The following is a 22,685-nucleotide window of genomic DNA, read 5'->3' on the forward strand; positions in this document are numbered from 1 at the left end:
TGGGTACCTAATTGAAAGAGGTTTTCCGTGGGTGAGGAGAAGGGTAGACATCAGCAGAGCGAACCTTCAGCGTTTCCAAGGAAACCTGGTGCGGCGGGTACTCGTGTGGAGAGGGCCTCAGGCACACCAATCCGGCTGCGAGAGAAAGGCGCCGGCGCTTCAGCGACCGGGCTGTGCTATCGAGCGTCGCTATCAAAGATTTCTTGACTTGCCATGGCGGACTACGACGACGACGACGACGACGACGACAATGATGAGGATAATGACGTCGACAACGACGACGAAGACGATAACTAACAATGATGACTTGGACGATATATTTCGTTCGTCGAATATTTTCTTCCAACCTGAACTCCTTCCTACTCTTCCATCTACTCCCCACATTCTTGCAATCTCGACCCTTGCAACGCCCTTCGACCCTGGTTACAAAGTCCTTGAACGATATTGCTCGAACTATGTTCTTTCTTTCTTTATATAAATTCGTATTAACATTTCATGGTATTAGAATATAGTGTGAAATTTCTAATCTGAGGAGAGAAAAGAACAAGGAAATGGAAAAATGTGCGAAGAAAAGAGAAAAATATATATGTATGTATAAATAAATAAATAAATATATATATATATAATAGTTAGATAGATAACGAATTTTTCGATATATCTTTTAGATGAAATAAGAAAGGATAGAAGATTGACGTATTATATTTCCTTCGAAATTATTTTCACCATTCGAGAATATAAATTTGTTCGAGATAAATAAACAAACGGTTACGAACGGTGAACGAAATGAATCGTATTATTTGTCCCGTGGAATGAATGTGCGGGCATGATTACTGTATTAAAACGTGTATCACCTATAAGCTCGCGGTGATCAATGCGACGTTCTGTTCCGAGGAAAAGAGGAAAATCGCAACTTCATTAATCGACGTTAATTAGCAACTATTATACGCGGGACAAGCCGCCAACGTTATCGTTTCGCGAAAACGTTGCTTTACACGAAACGATAATCATTCCGAAGTGGCATTGTTACACAGCTGTTTTCGTTAATGCCAAGTGCTTAATTATATACTTTAATGTGATTATCGATAACGTATAACTGACAGAGAGATAGATAGATAGAGGGAAAGAGAGAGAGAGAGAGAGACCCTTCTCTCTCTCTCTCTCTCTCTCTCTCTCTCTCTCTCTTTCTCTCTCTCACTCACTCACTAAGCGTTTCGTGGCCCGAATTTTCGTAGGTACGTCGCGCGCAGATCCGTGAATGAGCCGATACGCCGAAAATTCGATAATACGCGAGAATATGCCCGGCAGCTACTTCTATGGCCCGGATCGAGCCGAGTGAGTGAGAATAAAATAATCAAAAGTCGTCGACTTTATCGTTGAAAAATGCACGAACCTTTGCCGGCGCGTCCGGTACGCGTTTAATTAATACTAATGGATATAATGGATTCTACATTAGATCGAGTCTTTTATTATTTGGAATGATAGTAGAGAAAAAGAGAGAAAGAAAGAGAGAGAGAGCATGAAGAGCGTTATAAAGAGAGAGAGAGAGAGAGAGAGAGAGAGAGAGAGAGATAAAGAAAGAAAAAAGAAAAAAAGAGAAATAAATATTTCCAAATCCGTGAAGATTATTCTAGGCGAACGTTTAACTGTGACTCGATGAGAGAGAAAGAGAGAGAAAACATTCATAGGGGATGAAAATGTAGAACGGGGGTGATAGTGGTCGCGAGTAGTTGCGGCGAGAGGGATGAGATAGGATGGGTGTTCTGGAGTGAGGGCTATTAAAAAAAAGGAGCAGTATATTCGTGCCGGTAAACGAACGTTATATAATTCAGAAAACGCAAATGAAAATAAATATTTCCTTCCTCTATCCCCCTCTACCTTTTCCGTTTCCCCTAACCCATCGGTAGCGCAGGTCCGCCGCTGCATTTCCTGACCACATTGCAACGAAAAGAGAGTAGATGTAGTTACGCGTCGCTCACATACACGCAGACACACACACACATACACACACAGAGAGAGAGAGAGAGAGAGAGAGAGAGAAAGATTTTAACTTTATGTTAGGTGTTAGAAGTAATATCGAAAATATTATACATAGAGAGCGTAGAGAGAAGAAAAATACAAATATTATTTGTACGATAAATCGTCGTAGCGGGCCGTTTAAATATCGTTCGTCGCGATGAACGGCAGCCGACGGTAGGTAGTAATAGAGGCAGCAGTAACAGTAGCACTAACAATGCAACAACGACAACGACAACGATAACAACAACAACAACAACATTAGCAACGTCGTCGTCATCGTCGTGCATTTGCCGAATTGGTTTTCGGGGGAGGGAAAAAAAAAGGACGGGTGACAATGAGTTTCGCTTTGGAGAAGAGTGCGAGGAGAGGTAGGAGAAGGAAGGGGTGATAGCAACAGGATCGAAGGGGGGAAGGGGTGGGAAAAAGTGATGGTCGAAAGCAACCCCTTCTCCTTCCCCGGGGTCAATGGCTTTTTTTTCCTTCTTCTTTTTTATTATTTGTTCCTTTCTTCTTTTTTTTTATATTTTTTCCTTCTCTCCTTTTTTTCTTTCTCTCTCTCTCTCTCTCTCTCTCTCTCTCTCTTCTTTTTTTTTTATTTTTTTTTCTCTCGATCCCCACCGATTTTAGAACGAACGCAACGTTATTTCTTACCGTCAATCATCTCGCGAATTTTAATTTCGACGTCGCTTGCTTCAATGTTCAGCGCGCGAGTGCGAGCGCTCTTGTGTGTACGTGTGTGTGTGTGTGTGTGTGTGTATTTCAAATAAAGCTCAATCATCACGAATTTCGAGAAGAGATGGCCCCCGGGTGCTGAGACAAAAGCTTTTTTCAGTCGGTGCATTCATTAAAAAGCCGACGGTCTATTTCGGGATTCGCGTATCGGCACTTTACGGTTTTAATTACGCGTATTTTAATCCGCCCAGGAGACATTTTCTATTTCCGGTGCCAGTTCGCCGTTCGCGTGCTCACTACGAACGAGCTTTATTAGACTCTCCGTGCGCAGCCGATTTAAATTTAATCATAATGAAGAGTCGATTAAAATTGCAATCGTCCGCGGAATAGAACCCATAGCGCCGAGCAGTTAACGTCTGCTAACAGGCATTTAACTTAACTGCCTCAGGTAACTGCTCGTTTCTAGGCTGAAGGGTCCTTTCGATTACTACTGCTCGGAAATTTTATTGGCCAGGATCCTCTTTCGCCTCGATGCACGCGCGGCGTTCCCGCGTGGATGAGATAAAAAAGAAAAAAAAAAAGAAAGAAGATAAGAGAAGAGAGAGAGAGAGAAAGAGGAAGGGGGACTCAAAGGCCACAGTTTTCGATTTCGATTTCGATTTCGTTTTCGATCTCGATTCGTACTTATAACAGTGATAGAATCTCGTATCATTGGATAGCTATATTTATTTACCTTAACTTGATCCTTTCGCACAAATTTCTCTAATTTTCGCTAACGTAGATAATACTCTTACGTATTAACGTAATCTCGCGTTATATCAGACGATGTGATAATGCAACGGAATTATCCTTGGACGTTGACAAATAATACTAAAGAATATTCCCTCGTAAAACTGGGTACTACTGAACTCCCTATTTTTCCAACGAATAAACTTACATACGTACATATATATATATATATATATACATATGTATATATGTACGTATATGTAGGTGTATGACGTGTCACAAAGTCGATCCCAAAACGATATATATATATATATCTGTTGCTAGACTTTTCGTGGAAAAATCAAAGATCGACTTTCTGTGTCAGATAGTGTCGCTAAAAGTCGCATATGCCGTTTACGAAGTCGAGGGAGGTTAAAGGGAGATTGGGGGAGGTTGGAAGAGGTGGATAGACTGGAAAAGGGCCCGTCGTCGGCGAGTAAGCAAAGTATTGCTTTCAAAGTATCCCATGGGAGTTGGTCGAATGGCTATGTCATTCCATTGTCCTATGGGAGAAACAAGTGACTGCGTCGCGAGGGTAAACGCGTTTCGTTATTGTCCCGACGGTAACATACCGAATGCGAAGATGTTCGTTGATTTGTTCGTTTATTTCATCTATCGATTAAAACAAATTTATCCTTAAGTGACTTCTTCTTTTCGCGTTATAGGATCCTTCGATAGTTCGTATAGTAACGTATAGTTCTCTTTCTTTTTTTTTGTGAAATAAAATTTAATTGGTTATAACGATAATATCGTAGTGGATATCTTTTTTTGTTATCGTCTTTGTCTTTGTAAAAAGCAAAGAGTACGATCGTAATCTTTAATCAAGAAAAAAAATTGATTTCGTATATACACCTGTGTGCGTATTATATGTGTGCGTAAATGTTGTATGCATATTCGATCGTTATCATTTATTATATGTGATTTTACGAATAAATGAAGATTGCAGAAAAGAGAACTGAGATCTAACGTAATTTTTGTCGTGTTCGTAAAATTATTTCGAAACGATCAAAAGAAAAAGAAATTCGTCTAAACAGTTACATTAACAAACATCTTAAGACAATTACTATATCCTTTCACTGTGCTATCAACTTCGGTTTTACCAAAAAAAAAAAGAAGAAAAAAAAAGAAAAGAAAAGAAGAAAATAAAAATTCATTGACAATAATTATTACGATCGTTTTTACGTAAGATGGAACGAACGAATTCCAAGAATGTCAATCGTTCCGAAGTGAACGAAATTCGTCAAAGTATCTAACGGAGATAATATTTTTATTAACGAAATTAATGGATCCGTATCGGTCGATAAGCATAGAAACATAGATCTATTCGATTAACCAGCATCATCTCATTTACAGGATATACTCTCTTAATTCACAATGATTATTATTATTATTATCGTCGTTAACATCACTATCGTCGTCATCACCATCATCACCATCATCATCATCATCATCATCATTATCATCATCATTATTATTATCATCGAAGTTGTCTCAGGACGGTGCGAAATTTTCGTACTAGTGATCGATAAACCCGACGAAATTTCAACGCGATTTACTATGGCTGAGTAACGTGGCAGTAGTTACGTACGATAGGCGGTCAGACACGAGGCTAGCACTTTATGGTTCGGCCGCATAGAGGAAACGCCTGAATTACGTTCGACCAAAACTACGCGAGACGCACCGGTCGTTTAAATCATCGCCGTTCCTCGTTGTTTACCGAGCGCAAAACATCGATTAGCGCGTTGCCCGAATTAACAACGATCGTTCTCTGTTATATACATAAAACACGTACACGCGAACGTGAACGCATATATGCGTACATACGTATAAAATAACAACAACAACAACAACAATAACAACAAGGAAGAAATACTCGTTTCGAAATCGTTCAGCGATGATAATCAAAAGTTTTGCTCCAGCGTGACATAAAAAAGATAATAAAAAAAATAAAAAGAGAGAGAGAGAGAGAGAGAGAGAGAGCACGAAGAGAACAACAACAACAACAACAACAAAAGTTTCGTTGAAGAATGTGAAAAGTATTTAGTCGTGTTCTCCGTCGTCGAAAAAGCAACGAAGATTCAACAGCGCGTCTGCTATGCAGTAGCCTATGCATTTTAAGGGAGGCCTGATTTTTAATGCCGTATAAATATGCATAGGCCATGATATTAGCTCTTACGTGTCGCCGTCCGAAAAAAATATCACGGGCGGGGTGCGTTTTAGTGCGAGTGAGTTCTGTTCGTACCAACACGTTACAAAGAGACGGTACTATTCTCTTCCTTGTTGTTCTCTTTCAAAGTATATACGTGTATATATACACGCACACGTACACATATATACACACGGATGTGTGTATACATGTTGCGTGGCAGGAATATGGAGGAGCATCGCGGTAGCATTGGGGTTCTCAATGGATAAACTGTGTCGCCGCGGTGACCCCAGGGAGCATCATCTAATGCCCATTTTGTTATGACGTCTACCATCCTCTGAATAATTTCACTACCGCCAAACGTGCCGGATACTGATTATCGCAAAGCTCTCTTCTCATCCGCTTCGATTAAATTCGTTTTGCCAACGCATTTTACGTCAACCTCGAACGCTTCTTTTTTTTGTTTGTTTTTTGTTCCGTCTCTTTGTTTCTTTGTCTTTTCTACTTCTCGTCGTCGTCCTCTTTTTACAATCGGATCTTTTTCACTTTTTTCATCTTATCTCGAAATATCGATCTACGAGATGAAGATTTTTGTCTTCTTTCTAAGTCGTTCGATGTTTATATTATTAATATGTAATGTTATTAATTTTGAATGTGTGCGTAGGTGTGTGAGTACGTGTATAGGTTCTTAAAGATTTTTTACAGAGCGCAGAGTAAAGAGTTTTCTTCAAGTTTTTCTTTCTCCCTTCCTACGATTATACTGATAAAATTCTATGAAACGTTTTGAAAAGTAGGTCGGTTTTAATAAATAAAATTATAAGATCTATTTTCGTGATGAAACGGTTACATCCGAAGGTAACCTATTTCTCTATCTCTTTATGTAAATAGAAATTGCGTGCTTGCGAATGAACGCGCCCATGAGAGAGAGAGAGAGAGAGAGAGAGAGAGAGAGAAAGAAAGTAATAGTCGTAATACGTGATCGTTCATAAATGTAAAATGAATTCGTCCGTAATATTCGGATAAAACGTACGTGAGTGGGATTTAATTAATTGCGGAAAGTAGTCGATTTCATTTCTACGGGAAAAAACTAAAAAATCAAATGAATATATATATATACATATATATATATAAAATATATGTACGTACACCTACATAATTTGTTGAGCAACAAAGGTTTGTTATCTCTTGGTGGAAAGTAAATCCAGTAGGTAGTTCCATAGGCCAATTCGTGCTAATTTCACGACGGGTCTTCTAAGCCAACGATATTGCACGCGTGAAATAATAATAAAGTATAAATGGATCAAGTTTACGACGGACGGTGCATGCGAGAGTATGCGAGCGTCGTCGTATGAATTTTATCGTCGTTTTCACGACAAACACTTTACGAGATTTTCCACCGGCTTGGAAATGACCCCGGTGTCTTCTTCTTCCTTTATATTTCACGATAAATTTCATCGTGCGCCAGCCCGCGATGATATCGACATCGACGCATATAAATATACGTTTTACAAGAAAGACAAGAGAAAAAGAAGAAGAAGAAAAAGGCTGCGAACGAAGTAAATTAAATAAGAAATAAAATAAAATTAAGAGAGAAAGAAAAAGGAAGAAAAATTTTCTTTTCTCTTGATATATTGTATTACGTTTTGACGTCGCGATGCCTAAACAAGCGCGAAAGCGCGTACACACACACACACACACATATACAACCGTATTACCCCGTAATCCTCCGACGGAAAGATTCGTTCGATTTTTAATTCAACACGGAATGTGTAAAATCCCGAGGAATTCGCTAATGGCAGGGTGAAAATCTCTGCCGCCGACGACGACGGAACGCAAACGTGAAACAGTAGGCGGTCTGGGTAATGCGTCTTGCAACCCTCGGACAGGAGAGCCCGAGCACCATCATCAATCAGGGCTGGTGCAGCATCCAGCGAACTTATATAGTATTTATTCTCATTAGGTCTCAAACCGAGAGAGATGGACGAGTAAATGTCACCATATAAATTCAACAGAAAATATGTCTCCTACCGATGAATTATTTGATCGAGAAAAATGATTCCTACTACCTAATGGACTAGAGATTCGATTTTTAAAAAGACATAACGCGTATTCAACCAATTCCTAATGACTAATAAATCAAGATTAAATATATACACGTACACATATATTCCTTTATCTGTCAAAATACGAGATAGAGAAAAAGAGAAAGAGAGAGAGAGAGAGAGAGAGAGAGAGAGAGAGAGAGAGGGGGAGAGAATTACAGAAAGAAAAACAGACAGAGAAAAAGAATGATCATGTCTCAGGAAAGATGAGTCGCAAAAAAAAAGAAAGAAAGAAAAAAAAAGAAAAGAAGAAGAAGAAGAAGAAGAAGAAGAAATGACGCGAGAGTAGGTAAAGATAAAACGTAATCCCGTTCGCTTTCGACGAACGATTCGGGACATTTTTTTTTTTTTTTTTTTTTTTGGCGAAAACGGAGTCGGACTATTCTTCAATGGCGCACTGAAAGCTACTTCTATATATCTTCGGGGGTCTACGGGAGATCCCGGCGCTTGCCTTGATGGCAAGCTCAATTTATATCAGCGCCTGCTGAGACCCCCTTTACGAGGTCTCGCCGTGGTAACACTCTAACCCTCACCCTCACCCTCACTCTTACCCTCCCCCTCCTCCTCCTACACGCCATACCGTCCTACCATCCTACTCACCAACCCCCTCTTTCCACCTCACTATCGTACCCTTACCACCAGCAGAACGTTGCAGCTTGTCCTAAAGCCTCACCCTTGGCTAGGCACGAAACTCTACCCTTGCTACTGGCAAAGAAGCAGAGCTTTCTTCTTCGCCATCTTCGAGACAACGCCGTTCGACTCTCTTCTCTCTTTTTTTTCCCCCCACCCTTTTTCTCTTTTTCTCCTTTTCTCTTTTTCTCTTTTTCCTTTTTCTCCTCTCTCTCTCTCTCTCTCTTCCTTGCTTCCTTCCTTCCTCGCTTTTGTTTCCCCTCTCGAAGAGAACTCGAGGGTTCTTCTTTCGAACTTAAACTAAGCCGTTCGCGATCGACGAAAGGAAATAGAAAAAGTCAACTTTGATTTCTTTTCGACCGTCTCTTCTCTTTCTCTCGTTCTCTCGCTCTTTCTCTCTGTCTTCCTTTTTTCTTCTTCTTTTTCTTTTTCTTTTCTAAGACGAATAAATTCTTTTCGTTTGCGAAAATATGTGAATTATAGTCGAGTATGGAACGATATCGACGCGCCCGAGTTATAGGAATATATTGTAGTATTTTAATGTTAAATGATAATTCATTTGTTGACAAATATTATGATATGTTTGTATGTGGAATAGAAAAGAGAAAAAGACGAATATAATATATGGTGTTATGTAGAATGATAGAAAGAAAAATTTTACCGTGATATCATCGTGATATCGTTGTTTTGAAAGAGACAACTTGTGATTGTTTCCATTGAATGGTGTTTCGCGCGACGAATAATTTTTTATTGAAGATATTAATTTCTCCCTTCTTTTTTTTTTGTAATTTTTAGTATTTAATCAACACGCGCGCCCACACATATACTTATACGTATGTCGACTAAATATTGTAAATTTAAATACACTTCAGTTTAGTTAGCAAATTTAAGTACAGTTAACTACGATATGATAATTTAAACGAATATATTTTTTTAATAAAAATTTCAAACGCGTTTTCTCTCGTGATATAGTCTTAGGTTGAGGATCGTTAACATAGAGAAAGAGAAAGAAAGAAAGAGAGAAAGAAAGAAAGAAAGAGAGAGAGAGACGCTACTGATTACTCGAAAGCAGCACGTCCGTTTCCACCCACGCCGTGATTCCAGGTGCTTCCTGGGAACAGCTGGTAGAGCGCAGGCGCCCTGGCAAGTACGAGATGCGGTGATTGATCAATTTTTAAAAAGCAATGTTCCTAATTGACCGCTCGATCCAAGAAAGAGAGACAGAGAGAGAGAGAGAGAGAGAGAGAAAGAATGAAAGAGAGAGAGAAAAAGAGAGAAGATAGTATTCATCATTGAAATAGGGGGTGTCCCGAGAAGTTACCTTAGTCATCGAGCGAAAGGTGTGTTCGCAGTTCTCTGTTCTTTCACCTATCCCATCTAATCTTCTATTCTTTTCACGTCCACGTGTAGAATATCCTTAATCCAAATCTTTGAATGCTGACTAATCCGATTATTCTGCATTAACTACTCGGTTATCTTACGTTCCGACGATAAATTAAAAAAAATATATATATATATATATAGAAAGAAAAGGAAATATGAATATTATTTAAATGATAACAAAACACGTTACTACGTATTACGTATTAAACGTAATGTAAGATTTAAATAACTCGAAACTCGAAATAAATAGAATTCTTGAATTAAATATGATACTAAATTAAACGCTTCCTTATTCTAATAATAATGATATAAACCGAATGGAAGGGTGGGGGTATAGTGATGGTTATTGATCTAATTTCGTAAACGTATATCCGTCTTTTATTATTCTTAATTAGATTATTAATGAAGTTATTATCAATATTTTTGAAATATATAAATATATATATACGAGTTTATTATTCATCGGATTGTTACATATCGTCGAAAAACAGAAATAAATAAATATATAAACAAATAAATAAACAAAAACAAAACAGAACGTAACAAAACAAGACAAAATGAAAAGAAAAAAAAGAAGGATCGAGTCGCTAATTCGGCCCGTAACTCAACGATATATTACATGTAGGTCCAGCTCTCGTCGAAAGCTCTCGTTCGCAGGCAGTTATTTCGTAACAGGAATCATTAGCGTATGGCTGCGTTAATTAGCGGAAGTTCCGCACGTACGTGCGCATCCAACGATGCAACTACATACGCCATGATTGTATAGAAGAGTATATGTACGTGATAATACGAGATATATAAACGTTTGTGTCTGACCATATATTTGTACGTATGCATATACATATATATATATATATATATATATATATATATATATATATATCACGCCTCCCTCGTGTTTTTTTTTCCCTCACGTTGGTTGTATCACCGATGCTCACTCGGCGTGTAACGGCGAATTATCCACGGGCTTTTAGCCGTACTTCTACCGTGAAATCAGTGCAAACCACACCTACATGTGCTACAAAGATGATGAATATCTTGTCCTTAGATCGACATTTTTTCGAGTACTTTTTCTAATAGAAATTCATTCACAAGTACGATATTAAATGAATAATAGTCAGTTAACACGAGTTCACATTGAATGTTGATTTTACCGAATATCTATTTACGTTTAATTTCTCTCTCTCTCTTTCTCTCTCTTTTTCTCTTTGACAACGAGTATTTGGCAAATGCACTTATCTAACAAACTTAAATTACGAATTAACGGATAACGAATCTAAAGATAGTTACTGTTGTAAAATCTATTAGATTTGCGATGTTGGTACAAAATATCGACGTGGAAACTTGCGGTTCGTGGCATAAGAGAGAGAGAGAGAGAGAGAGAGAGAGAGAGAGAGAGAGAGAGAGATAGCTAGACAGATAGATAGATAGATAGATAGATAGATAGATAGAAGCATAGATAGAGAGCGAGAGAGAGGGAAAACTTAATATCGTAGACTATATGACGCATAGCCCCAACATTTTGGTCCCAATGCACTTAACACTGTCTTATTCTAATGTCACGAACGTCCATTCGTATCCTTGAGACAGAAAGAGAGAGAGAGAGAGAGAGACAGAGAGAAAGACACGATAACTAGTTACTCTATAAGACAGATGTTACGATTCATCAATTGAGATTCTAAGACGACTCGTGTCAATCACCGTACGATTCACTATATTGGAGAAACTTGAAATTCAAGAGAAATTATGTCAAACGTCCTTGGATTCGAGGAATCCAAAAACGATCGTTTCGTGGTCGTAGCAATACCTGAAGCACGCTAGAACGTGTAAACCCCATATATCCAATTAGATTCGTATAATCCCTGCACGTTAGCAGAGAGAGGGTGTCTCTAGCTTCTGCGATCCCCCTTTCATTCTCTCTCTCTCTCTCTCTCTCTCTCTCTAGTACGTTTCGTTCGTGAGCTTGCGTCTGCGCTGTGTACTCCAACGCTAAAGTACTAATTTATGGGCACATATGAGACGACTATAGTACGCGCTACCGTGCCAGGAAAGGGACTCTAGCTTGTGCATGGAACTATAGTGGGGAGAACCATAGGAGGGTATATATCGGAGAACACAGAGGCGGGCTTTGCATGCGATATCAATAAATCAAGTCCCCGGGACCCCGGCAGCTTAGGAGGGCACTACGTGGCCAGAATCAACAGCTCATAACGTCGGCTAATAGCTACCCGCGGTGGGGTCGAAGATATTGTCCTAACGCCCAGGGACATCTTACCCAGCTCGCGTTGGATTCTCTCTCTGTCTCTCTCTATCTCTTTCTCTCTTTCTCTCTTTCTCTCTCTCTCTCTCTCTCTCTCTTTCGTTTCTGTTCCCTACCCAGCTAACTCACTCGAAGAAAAATCGTCGTTGGTGCTTCGATAAAGAGAACGCGAAAAGATCGCCGGTAGTCTACTAGGTAGCGTTTGCTCTTGCGCTTCGTGCCATGAAAATATCGATTTCGAGGGGTTTCGCCCAACGTGCCTTCCCCGAGATTCTCGAATTAATACACGAATGAGCTTTTGATGAATATCTTATCTAAATATATCTATTATACGTATATATGGATATATATCTATGCGCGCGCGCGTGTGTTTCTATGCGTGCACGTATAGTCATATATAGTTTAATTTTCAACTTTAGCAATAAAAGTATGTTTAATATTCGCGCGATAACTTCTTGGAAATTTCGTTTGAGACTGCAATTATTTTTCTAATTCACTCGCTGAAAATTTTTCATGTGCAGAGTATAATTTCTTTTACTTTCGATATCCCATATATATAAACACTTTTCAATGATATTTTAATACTCTACTTCCCATCGGTTCGTTTTGTTAACTATTAAATGAAGTTTCAATAATCAAATATGTTTATATATTTAGAATAAAAGAAAAAAAAAAGAAAGAAAGGAAAAGAAAACAATGAATTGGTTTTTGACGAATGATTTCCATGCTTTCAGGTATGGTTTCAAAATCGTCGGGCAAAATGGAAGAAACGTAAGAAGACGACTAACATGTTCGGTGGTACCGGTACGTTGCTACCGTCGCACGGTTTGCCACCATTCGGGCCAATTGGTCCAGATCTATGCGGAGCTGGGATGTTTCAAGCACCAGCAGAGAGATGGGGAGTGAGTACAGGTCAGACGTCGATAATTTTCTTTCTCAGTAACCCTCTCTCTTTCTCTCTCTTTCTTTCTCTCTCTCTCTCTCTCTCTCTCTCTCTCTCTCTCTCTTTCTGTCTCTCTCTCTTTCTCTATTTATCTATCTATCTATTTCTATCTCCATCGTTCGATTTTTTCCCATGTATTTTCTATTTCTTTTCTTTTTTATACTTTTTCATTCATCATCCGCATATCGATTATATATCTAAATTATCTCGTATTATCATATTTGTCGATCCTTTACGTAAAACCGTGACAGAGAGAGAGAGAGAGAGAGAGAGAGAGAGAGAGAGAGAGAGAAAGAGAGAAAAAAAAACGAGTGATAAATAAATGGAATAAAAATTTGTCAGCCAATTAAAGGGATAATATGATTTTTCGAAAGTAGTATAGACAAGTAAATCGAAGAGACAAATATCTGTAATATGTAATTGGAATCGGTGATTAGAAGGAAAATTTCTAGGTGTCACTTTAACAAGCGATATAACTAATTAGCAAAAGTTCATATTAAGGAGGTAGGTATAGGATGGAGTCCAGTTTAACGGGGCAAAGTCGCGACGACTACGACTACGACGGTGTTTGACTTTTAATTTAATTTCCTTCGTTCACCGACGGAAGGTAACTTCGAATTACTTAGTCTTATTACGTTGCCATGCGATATCCAACATTGGATGAAAAGAAGAAGAAGAAGAAGAAGAAGAAAAAGAAGAAGAATGAAATAAAAAATTAAAGAAAGAAAGAAAGAAAGAAAGAAAGAAAGAATGATCGCCAAGTTCTCCTTTCTTCTACGATCTTTAAAAGTATAACATTAACTCGATATCGTATATTCGATTGAAACGAATTTGATTGGCTTAACTCCCTTTTATCTCAGATTATTACTTATTAAATAAGATTATATCTAATCATAATACCTGGTCTATTGTAGGTCTCGGCCAACTGGGACAAAGCGGTATGGGCATGGGTGGTTTCGGGCAATTAGGTCAACAAAGCCCCAGTACTCTCGGCAACTTGGGCCTCGGCAATTCTGGTCTGTCGATCAGTAGTCCTTCGCAGACCGTCTATCAAACGAGTTACGGATTAAATTCTCTCGGTAAGTTCGATCATTTAAAAAAGAAACATATTGAGGAAAAAAAATGAAATATTGAGATAACGAGTAATGTACGTACAATTAGGAATATTCTATACGTAAAACAAACAACGCTATATAATACACGATAACACTCTATCTAGGATATTTGAGTCGATCAATAAATAATGTCGGAATTTGCAATATTTTCATATATGCAAATAAAAAACAGTTTAAAATAACTAATTTTATTTACCTATATTATGTTTATCTCATATATATATATAAATAAACAATAGTATACTGTAAGATATTGTAGCGAGTCGCGTCTATTCTCGAGTAGCTATTTTGATTAATCAATAGAGTAAAATTCAATGAAAATATTAACGAACGGCGTCGTCGTTCGTTTGGACATAAAGTATTTTCCAATTCCTACATTACTTATCATTGTCAATTCTCTCTGATACAATTTGAAGCGATATTCACAAATTATAGTATAAACTACTTTGGCGTTACTTTTTTGAATGTTTTTTTTTTTCTTCTTTTTCTCTTCTCTTTTCTTTCATACAAATAACACCGTGTTAACTATTAACGTAGAGTTAAAATCTCTATTACTAGGCAACGAGAGAAAGAGAGAGAGAGAAAGAGAAAGAAAGAGAGTTAACCCAAGATATATCAAAGTTAAACAAGAATATTCGGTTCGTGGGCGCTTATGGTTGCTTCGATAATCGTCTTGCCAAACTTTTCGGACTGCGATCCTCTAAAAAAGACGTTGAGCAAACAATATCAAAAAAGATCGAGAAAACGAACGAAAGAGAGAGAGAGAGAAAGAAAGAAGCGTGTCTTTGACGAAGTCGTTAAACGTTACGATGCATTATCATTCCGAAGGAGTTATGTGCCTGCACGTAAGGAATTTGAGACAGAAACATAAACTCCATCCTCCCGTCTGTTTACGCAGGCAAACTCTGAGGCTGGTCTCGCACCTAGGTGCGAGATCTTTCGCTGTTGTATATTTACCATAACATCACGATGCATCCTGTCTTAGCCAGAGTTACGCTTCTTCGGACAGAGTCTTGTGTGCGCTGTGATCTTACCTATATGTATTTATATGTATATATGAATGTATGTATGTATGTATGTATGTATATATGTTTGTATGTATGTATGATGTATGCATGTGCGTCTCTGTTTCTTGAAGAGTATACGAACTACGTAAGACTGTACGCGTATACGTATGTATATCTCTACGAAGGATCCTTTGTTTTCTCGAGACAAGTTTTCTTTTATTCTTACGAATTTTTTCGACTTACCACTTTTTTCTTTCTTTCTTTTTTTTTTCTTCTTTGCAAAAATGTTATTAAAAAAAAGAGAAAATATATACATTTGTGTAGAGAGTGGTCCTCGATACGACTCGAGAGAATTCATTCGCGAAAATTGTCGTACGTATCACGTTGAAGGATCGTCGAATAGAATCAATGAAACGAAAGACAAAATATGGACATGTATGTATGTATGTATGTATGTATGTATATATATATATATATATATCAATTGATTGAAATTTTATTTAAATCGTATTAAGAAAATTCGAAACCGTCATTCAGGCGTAACACAGTTTCACAACTCACCGAAGGGACTACTTAACAGCTAAGTCAGTCGTACGTAACATATACATACATACATGCATACGTATATATAGCAGACACACATATATACACATACATATACACATACATATATACATGGTGTCAATTATCACGCATTATCGCCGTAGGAGCGAGTCCAGTGAAATAGCGAAGGAAAGAGAGAAAAGAGTTAAAGAAAATGAAGATGGAAGAAAAGAAAGAAAGAAAGAAAGAAAGAGATAGATAGAGGGAGAGAGACAGAAAGATAGTCCGTAGGAACGTACAATTTATATCTGTATGTGTATCTATGTATATATATATATATATATATAATGTACGTATATGTATATGTATTCCATACGTACATACGTACATACGTATATATATATATATATATATATGCTGTTTTTCGCGCGTGAATTCTCGTACGTGTGAACGGTCCTTAACGTAGAACGAAACGTTTTGCGTTAGAAACGCAAAGCGGAATGGTAATCGTACTCTCTTCTTCTTCTTCTTCTTATTCTTCTTCTTCGTCTTCGTTTTCTTCTTTGGCTACCACTTGCCTTTTACGCTCTTCGGTAATGCCTAGGGCAAACAGCTTTTAGAGCAACGCTATCTTTTTTCGCTTTTCAATGATAATTAACACCGAGAAAGAGAGAGAGAGAGAAAGAGAGAGAGTCTCGACTTGAACGAGAACGATCACCGAGTTCCACTTTGAAACTTTTGTAACCTTCATCACCTTCTCTACATCGATTCTGACTTCTGCGAAATTTTGTTGGCTCTCATTTTATTTTCCCTTAACCCTTTACAATTAATAACAATTGTTTCTCGTGTTATGAAAAAAAAAAATGAAATAAAGAAATTAGGAGACAATTCGTGATATATATATATATATTTTTGTTCTTCTTCTTACACTCGACGAATATTAATCTCCACGAAAGATCTGAAGAGTCATATATATATATATGTATATATAAGTTGGTCAATCGTAACCATCACGTCGTTGTTTAGAATTGTTCGAAGAAAGAAAAAAAAAGAAACGAAAAAGAATTTATTTTTTGAGAGAAAATTCAATAGATTCGAACGATAGAAAAATATTTTCCTTTTTTTTTTATTTTTTCCCTTCTACGATAGCATCCAAGGATTAATTTTATTATCTATGAAGGAAAAAAGGAAAGAAAGAAAAAAAAAAAAAAAGAAAGAAGAAAGAAAAGAAATCAAATTAAGAAAAATAAAAAGGAAGAAAAGACGGAAATAAATAAAAAGGATTTTGCTTTCTTTTCTTTTGCAATCCCGAGTATATCCCGAGTTGATCCGTTTTGATTATATTTTTTCTTTTTTTTTACACGAAAATATTTTATAACGAAAATATCTTATACAACGCGCTTTTTTCGAGATGAAAAGTAAAAAGAAGAAAAAAAAAAAAAAAGAAAATAAAAAAAGAAGAAGAAGAGGAAAAAGAAAAATAAAAGAAAAAGAGGGAAAAAAAAAAGCGCGATTATTATCTATCCTCATACCTTTTCGTCGAAGCTTTCGGAAAGGGGTGTAGCCTTCTACGCAAACTTCGAGTCGCCATAAAAAAGTTTCTCCCTACCGTAGTTTTCAACCTCTTCCTTAGTGGCCACCAACGGCGAGTGTTTTACGATCCGTGTTCGGTAGCACGACCCACGCACTTTGTGAATCTACCGCATTAATATCACCACCTTAGAAGCTAGGGGAAAACCTTTGCTTGTGTTATGCGATAGGCGCCCTTCTAAATTGCCCTTTTCCTACCTGCCAGACCAACAATTCTATGCTTCACGATTCGGCCAACGAATATTTGTCGTATTTCCTTTGGGTAAAAACGTTGGTCGATTTCAACTTTTATATATATATATATATATATATATATATATATATATATATATATATATATACGTATATATATTTTTATAGAATGTTCAAACAATCCCTTTTCCATTTAAAAAAACTAAGAGTAACAATTTGTTTTTCTAATAATAATATGTTAATAATAATTTAATAATCCATAGATACTGGCTAATAAAATATTTGATAATTCTTTTCTAAGATAAGAAATAATATTCCTATAATAAGAAACGTATATATATGTATATATGTATATACACAATGATTTGTTGGATCGTACTTTCTAAGAAAATAATCGATAGACGAGAACGAAAGCGACAGACGTAACAAATCAACAAAACAAATAACACGACGATCTGTTGACGATCTCTAACAACGATCGACGTGAGAACCGACATCTTTTATTTATGTACGGACGATCGAACAGTACACATCTTTACGAGACGAAAAGGAAATATATTAATCGTCATTATTAATATTACGTTATCTCCACGCCACGTTTAATGTCGTATTAAATATCTTAAATTAATCGATCGTATTCATCCAATATATTTGTTTTAACCATTTTTCTTTTCTCTTTTCTTTCCTCCTTTTATTTTCTTTTTTTTTTTCTTTTTCTTTTTTGTAGCTTAAACTGTTTTTACACGAGACTTTACTTTTATTAAATATTAATTATTTTAGATATGCAAATTTTCTTGGAAATTTACAATTAAAATCGATTGTAAAGGGACACGTTAAAAATTTACATATTGATCTAACGTCTTTCATAACTCTTTTTTTTTCGTAGCTTAAACCATTGTCATCTTCTACTGTTTTTTTTTCTTTTTTTACAATAAACCACGCACTTAATCAAAATATCATTAAATCCATCGAACCGGATATACCTGTCTATTTAAAATTTCTTCGAAATATAAAAGTAAAATCGCAGTTAACGATAGAAAGAAATATATTGAGAATATAATCGATACGTAGATTCAATACCCATTTCTATATTTATATTGATAATACCTATTTATATCTATATTTTATAATACCTATTTTATCTTTCCTATTCTTATTACGTTATACCTTAATAAAAAAAAAAATACGATTAAATCCGTCATTAACACCGACGTTTAATTAATACATTCAATTTATATATTCAAAGAAATATTTATACGTGTATAAAAATTATTTTAAAAAAATATATATATAAAAAAAACAAAAAAATATATATACTTAAAAAAGAAGTTTCGAATACATACATACATACGACTAAATCCGTCATTAACACCGTCGTTTAATTAATACATTCAATTTATATATTCAAAGAAATATTTATACGTGTATAAAAATTATTAAAAAAAATATATATACCTAAAAAACTAGTTTCGAATACATACATACATACATACATACATACATACATACATACATACATACATACATACATACATACATACATACGATTAAATCCGTCATTAACACCGTCGTTTAATTAATACATTCAATTTATATATTCAAAGAAATATTTATACGTGTATAAAAATTATTAAAAAAAATATATATATATAAAGAAAACAAAAAAAATATATACATACCTGAAAAAAAAAAATTTCGAATACCTACCTACATACATACATACATACATACATACATACCTACATACCTACATACATACATACATAAAAGAGAAGAAAAAAAAAGAAAAAAAAAATCACAGCTGAAAGACTATAATAAACAATATATTGAAATTGTTGAAAATCTACAGGAGGCGTGCACGTGTCGGCGTCGCGAGGTTCACCACCAGGAGGATCGTCGGTTGGCGGAGGTCAAGGAGGTGGTTTGAGCTCGGCGTTAAATTGCGCGCAGGGTTCGCCAGGTTCGAGTTCAGGTGGCGGAGGAGCCGCAGCGGCAGCGGCGGCGGCTGCGGCGGCGGCAGCGGCGGCAGGAGGAGGCGGAGGTGGGGTATCCTGCGTCGGTGGCGAAGTTAATGCGGACGAAGCGTCGGGATGGAGAGGTGCTCATAGTATCGTTGCGCTGAGGCGTCGTGCTACGGACACCACGCAGCAATATAGTCCGCAACCGCATCCACCGCCATCGGGTCCTTTACAGTACGCCCATGGTATGGAATATAGCTCTGCGTACTGAAATCAACAAGCGTTCGAAGTTTCCCGCTCCGCGGCGGCCATTTTGGTTAAGAGAAGGACGGCTAACGTGACGTTCGCGCGAACAACCAAAGTGACGTTTGCGATTCTTCGACGAATGCGGTAATCTCCATGAATGTAATTAACTAATTAATTAATTAATTAATTAATTAATTAATTAGTTCGTTGATTGATCGATCGATCGATCGATCGATTGATTGATTAATTAATTAATTAATTAAGCTTCCGTTTGGGTAGATACATACATAGGTAGAACATACGTCGATATTATTATAAACTCAAGAAACGAGAAAGTAAGAAAAAGATAAAGTGGAAGAAGAAGAAGAAGAAGAAGAAGAAGAAGAATCGTTATACATGTATTTCAATACGACAAGAATTAGATATTAGATGTACGTCGATAGAAAATCTCGTCGGTCGTGTAATATCTAATTAAGACGATGTTCGATCTTCGAGACTTTCGTCGTCATTGGCGATGATAAAGAGAAGGTGTTATAAAAGGGAGAGAAAAGGAGATAGAGAGAAGAGGAGAGAAGAAGGGGAGAGAGAAGAAGAAGAGGAAAATAAAATTTATGTATACGACGAGTTATCTTAGTATTATGGTATACGATGAGATTCGAGGAGAAGATTCATTTTCAGTAACAATAATGAACGAGAACGATCGGATCAAGCTTAGTTGCTGAGATATGTTTCTTGCGTTCTCTCTCTCTCTCTCTCTCTCTCTCTCTCTCTATATATATATATATATATATATATATATATATCTTTTTCTCTCTTTCGCGTCGTTACACGTATAATAATACTAATAATAATAATAATAATATTAATAATATTAATATTAATATTAATAATAATAATAATAATAATAGTAATAATAGTAATAGTAATAGTAATAATAATAATAAAGACATTGTAAATATTATGTTAAGGAATTGACGTGACAGCTATTATCGATATCATACTTATTCGTTTTTCATAATTATCGCGAAAGGCGCAATAAAAACGCGCTATGGATAACGTCGATGTATGTCTATGGTGTCACGGGATGACTACTACCTAAAACGAAAATCGTAAATCGTCAACCATCGAGACTCGAGAGAATTCGTCGAGTATATCTACAAGTTCTCTTCTGTTCACGGACATCAATGACGATATATCCTAAATCCACATGGACCGGTTTTACGATACGTTATTTTGTCTCTCCAACTTGTAGATACTTCTTTCTTTCTTTCTTTCTTTCTTTCTTTCTTTCTTTCTTTCTTTCTTTTTTTCTATCTTTCTTTATTTCTTTTTTTATTTCTTTCTTTCTTTCTTTCTTTCTTTCTTTCTTTTTTTTGATTTTTTTTCCTCGTTCGTCGCTCACACCTTTTGTACTTAGGCGTTATGTCATTATAACCGACCAACCTGTTCAGTGATCGAGTCGTTTTATTTTTTTCTTTCTTTCTTTTTTTTTTCTTTTTTTTTTTAAGACGCATGGAAATACGTCATAAATTAAGGTCGGTTTCGAAACGTTTGCGGATCTCGTCAGTAATATTTCGAGACTTTGAAAAGATAGAAAGAAAGGAAGAGAGAAAAGAAGAGAGACATATAGATAGGCAGACAGACAGAGAGTGAGAGAGAGAGAGAGAGAGAAAAGAGAGAGAAATAGACAGAGAAAGATTTGCAAAAATCAATAAAGAAGATCTCTTTAAAACTCGAAGAAACGTCGAAGACTTCGAACGAAAAAGGAATGATGAAAAAAAAGTTGGATTACGAAATGATACTGTCTGGAGTTAAAATAAACGACGAACTAAAAAGAGAAAGATCTCTCGTGGCACGAAATTTTTCAAAATGATGTTTCTCGGTTGTCCGTCCGAGAAGGATAATGAAACGGAAAAGAAAAGAGAAAGAAGGAAAGAAAAGAAAACGAAGAAGAAAGAAGAGTAATAATAAAAAGAGAAAATAAGAAGGACAAGCTAAATCTCTTATCAGGAACATTATAATACTAATATTAATACTTATAATAATAATATTAACATTAATATTAACATTAATATTAACATTAATATTAACATTAACATTAATAATAATAATAATAATAATAATAATAATAATAATAACAACAATAATAATAGAACGTTAAATGATTGTCACCGAGAGACGTCACGGTCCGTAAATATATAATAAAAAAGTATACGTTTAATTAAGGTAGCACCTAATTAATAAAAGCAAGACATACATATATATATATACACACACATACACACACACACACACACACACACAAATACAACGTACATATACGTAGAAGGAGAAAAAATGATATGATGTCTATCATTGTATCGACGATTAAAAAGATATACGAGTCCCTACGATCGCGACGAAAGAAGAAGAAGAAGAAAAAAAGAACAGCAACAACAACAATAATAACAACAACAACAACAAAAAGAATAAATGAAAAAGAACAAAAAAAATAAGAAGAAGAGATGGAAAAGAAGGGAATTTACTATTAACGAGTATACTTGGACATTGTGATATTTACGAAGTCTGTCGTCGACTTCTCTCTACCAACCCCTAGTCCCTTAACACCGTCCCAGATCGTTCCCACCCCCCTCTACTTACCTCTCTGTCCCACCCACATTGTTTTCTTTTCTCACAAAGACGTGACATTTAAGCGTGAATCTTTTCTGTATATGCGAAATCCACGTGAAATCAAGCGTGAAACTATGACGACTAAAATTCTAGTTACGAATTTACGGTGTAGATTTTAGGTGATCGAAAAAAAAAAAAAAAAGAAAAAAGAAGAAAAAAAGAAGAAGAAGAAGAAAAGAAAAGAAAATGGAAAAAGAAAAAAAATTAACGATATAAAAATATATGATGGAATCTAATAAATAATAGGCAAGTTTGTCGGTGTATTATTATTAATACGAACGTATACGATTTTTAATGTACAAACTATCGCGGGAGGACAAAGAGAGGAAAAAAAGAAAAAGAGAAAAAAAGAGAAAAGAAGGAAAATAGTAGCGAGAAGGAAGGAAAAAGAAAGGAAAAAGGGAAAGAAAAAAAAAAGGAAAGGAAGGGAAGGGAATAGGAAAA

At 36.1% G+C, this 22,685-nt stretch overlaps 1 protein-coding gene across 2 annotated transcripts in view; it reads left to right on the forward strand.

Annotated features, from left to right (window-relative positions):
* Window positions 1-20,329, forward strand: part of LOC127072942 (homeobox protein orthopedia-like) — a 31,269-nt gene extending 10,940 nt beyond the window's left edge. For both annotated transcript variants that reach the window (XM_051013832.1, XM_051013833.1), the window contains 3 exons: window positions 12,712-12,889; window positions 13,835-13,999; window positions 19,217-20,329. In XM_051013832.1, coding sequence (XP_050869789.1) covers window positions 12,712-12,889; window positions 13,835-13,999; window positions 19,217-19,596 — 723 coding nt within the window. In that variant the 3' untranslated portion in view covers window positions 19,597-20,329. The remainder of the gene's footprint in view (window positions 1-12,711; window positions 12,890-13,834; window positions 14,000-19,216) is intronic.
* Window positions 20,330-22,685: the final 2,356 nt, after the last annotated feature.

This window comes from Vespula vulgaris, chromosome 2, assembly GCF_905475345.1.
Source record: "Vespula vulgaris chromosome 2, iyVesVulg1.1, whole genome shotgun sequence".
Classification (NCBI taxonomy): domain Eukaryota; kingdom Metazoa; phylum Arthropoda; class Insecta; order Hymenoptera; family Vespidae; genus Vespula; species Vespula vulgaris.